This window comes from Perkinsus marinus, assembly GCF_000006405.1.
Source record: "Perkinsus marinus ATCC 50983 genomic scaffold scf_1104296962740, whole genome shotgun sequence".
Taxonomy (NCBI): domain Eukaryota; phylum Perkinsozoa; order Perkinsida; family Perkinsidae; genus Perkinsus; species Perkinsus marinus.
In genome coordinates this window covers 1-1,548 of record NW_003205346.1, presented here as the reverse complement: position 1 = coordinate 1,548, position 1,548 = coordinate 1, and the positions used below count along the sequence as shown (strand labels likewise).

General features: G+C 46.5%; 1 protein-coding gene across 1 annotated transcript; it reads right to left on the bottom strand.

Moving 5' to 3' along the window:
- Positions 1 to 265: 265 nt before the first annotated feature.
- Positions 266 to 811, bottom strand: Pmar_PMAR018439 (conserved hypothetical protein; the record flags this gene model as incomplete). Its single annotated transcript, XM_002771647.1, has 1 exon — positions 266 to 811. One exon carries the CDS (start codon positions 809 to 811, stop codon positions 266 to 268), a length of 546 nt encoding a protein of 181 aa, XP_002771693.1.
- Positions 812 to 1,548: the final 737 nt, after the last annotated feature.

Below are 1,548 nucleotides of genomic sequence, written 5' to 3'. Positions count from 1 at the left end.
TAGCGTTTGGCATCTCTCGCTTCGGGTCGACGTCTCCGATTAGAAAAAACTTATTCTAATGGCGACTATGGGTTAAATAGCGAGAAAGATTCTACTCGAAAGGGAGGTGTAATATACTTGGTGTTTCGCGCTACCGTAGTTGTCAATTCGCCTGGTTCGAATGCGTCGAATTCAGTGTGATATGACCTCTCGGATAGTTGTGATTCGTTCTTCCTTTGAAGCGCTCACTGTGAGAGTTGGAAAATTCATTAGATGTTATCGTAGATTATTTGGTCGTTGGATTCGGTCGAATTTCCGAATTGTCGTTTGGCTGGGGGTTACACGCCACTAAGGGGAGGCTGGATGCCAATATGAGATGGCTGGATGCTAATTTGAGATGGCTGGATGCCACTGTGAGATGGCTGGATGCCAATGCTAGATGGCTGGATGCCAATCTGAGATGGCTGGATGCCATTGTGAGATGGCTGGATGCCAATTTGAGATGGCTGGATGCCACTGTGAGATGGCTGGATGCCAATGCTAGATGGCTGGATGCCAACCTGAGATGGCTGGATGCCAATGTTAGATGGCTGGATGCCATTGTGAGATGGCTGGATGCCAATGTGAGATGGCTGGATGCCAATGTGAGATGGCTGGATGCCAATGTGAGATGGCTGGATGCCAATGTGAGATGGCTGGATGCCAATGTGAGATGGCTGGATGCCAATGTGAGATGGCTGGATGCCAATGTGAGATGGCTGGATGCCAATCTGAGATGGCTGGACGCCATTGTGAGAGGGCTGGATGCCAATTTGGAAGGGCTGGATGCCATGGTGGGAAGGCTGGATGCCATAATGACACAATCCCACAATGATTGTGGGTGAACTAGTAGTGAAAGTTGACTTGCCTGGCTTGTTGTATCGGGTTGCAGTGTGAGTCCGACTCCACGTACCATGCTCTAGCCTAACGACTCTAAAATGCTTTATTTCTTTGAGTGAGTTAAATTTCAATCGTTGAAACTCAACCCCTGACTGATGTGGTGGTTGAATGTCAATCTTTGGATCTCGGTTAGTACTGGTAACTAAGTTTCGCATTGCAGGGGAGGTCAATTTCGTCTCGTCAGTGAGTCCCTGAAATATTTTTGAACTGTAATATGATTTGTGATCATCGGTACGTGGTATGAAATATATCACGTATGCGTAGTACGAAATATAATATACTATACGAGGTTCGGGCGCGTGAATGTTGACTTGCCTTGTTAGGCTTCTCGACTCGAGAGTGAACGCGGACTTGCCTGGTTCGAACTTATCGAGCTGCAGCGTGAGCCTGCCTTTACTTACCATCTAATAGAGTGAGTATAGTATTTCTGTATTGCTTTTAGTGGATTGAACCTCGGGTAGTGACGTCGCATTGCAAATGAGCTCTATTTGCTCTGTCAATGGGTTCCACAAGCATTCGTTGAACTGATACAAGGTTTTAAATCATCGGCACGTGATACGAAATATGATGTACAACCTCTTCTTGAGATGTTCTGATGCGCGGATGTTGACTCGCCTGACTCAATTTCAT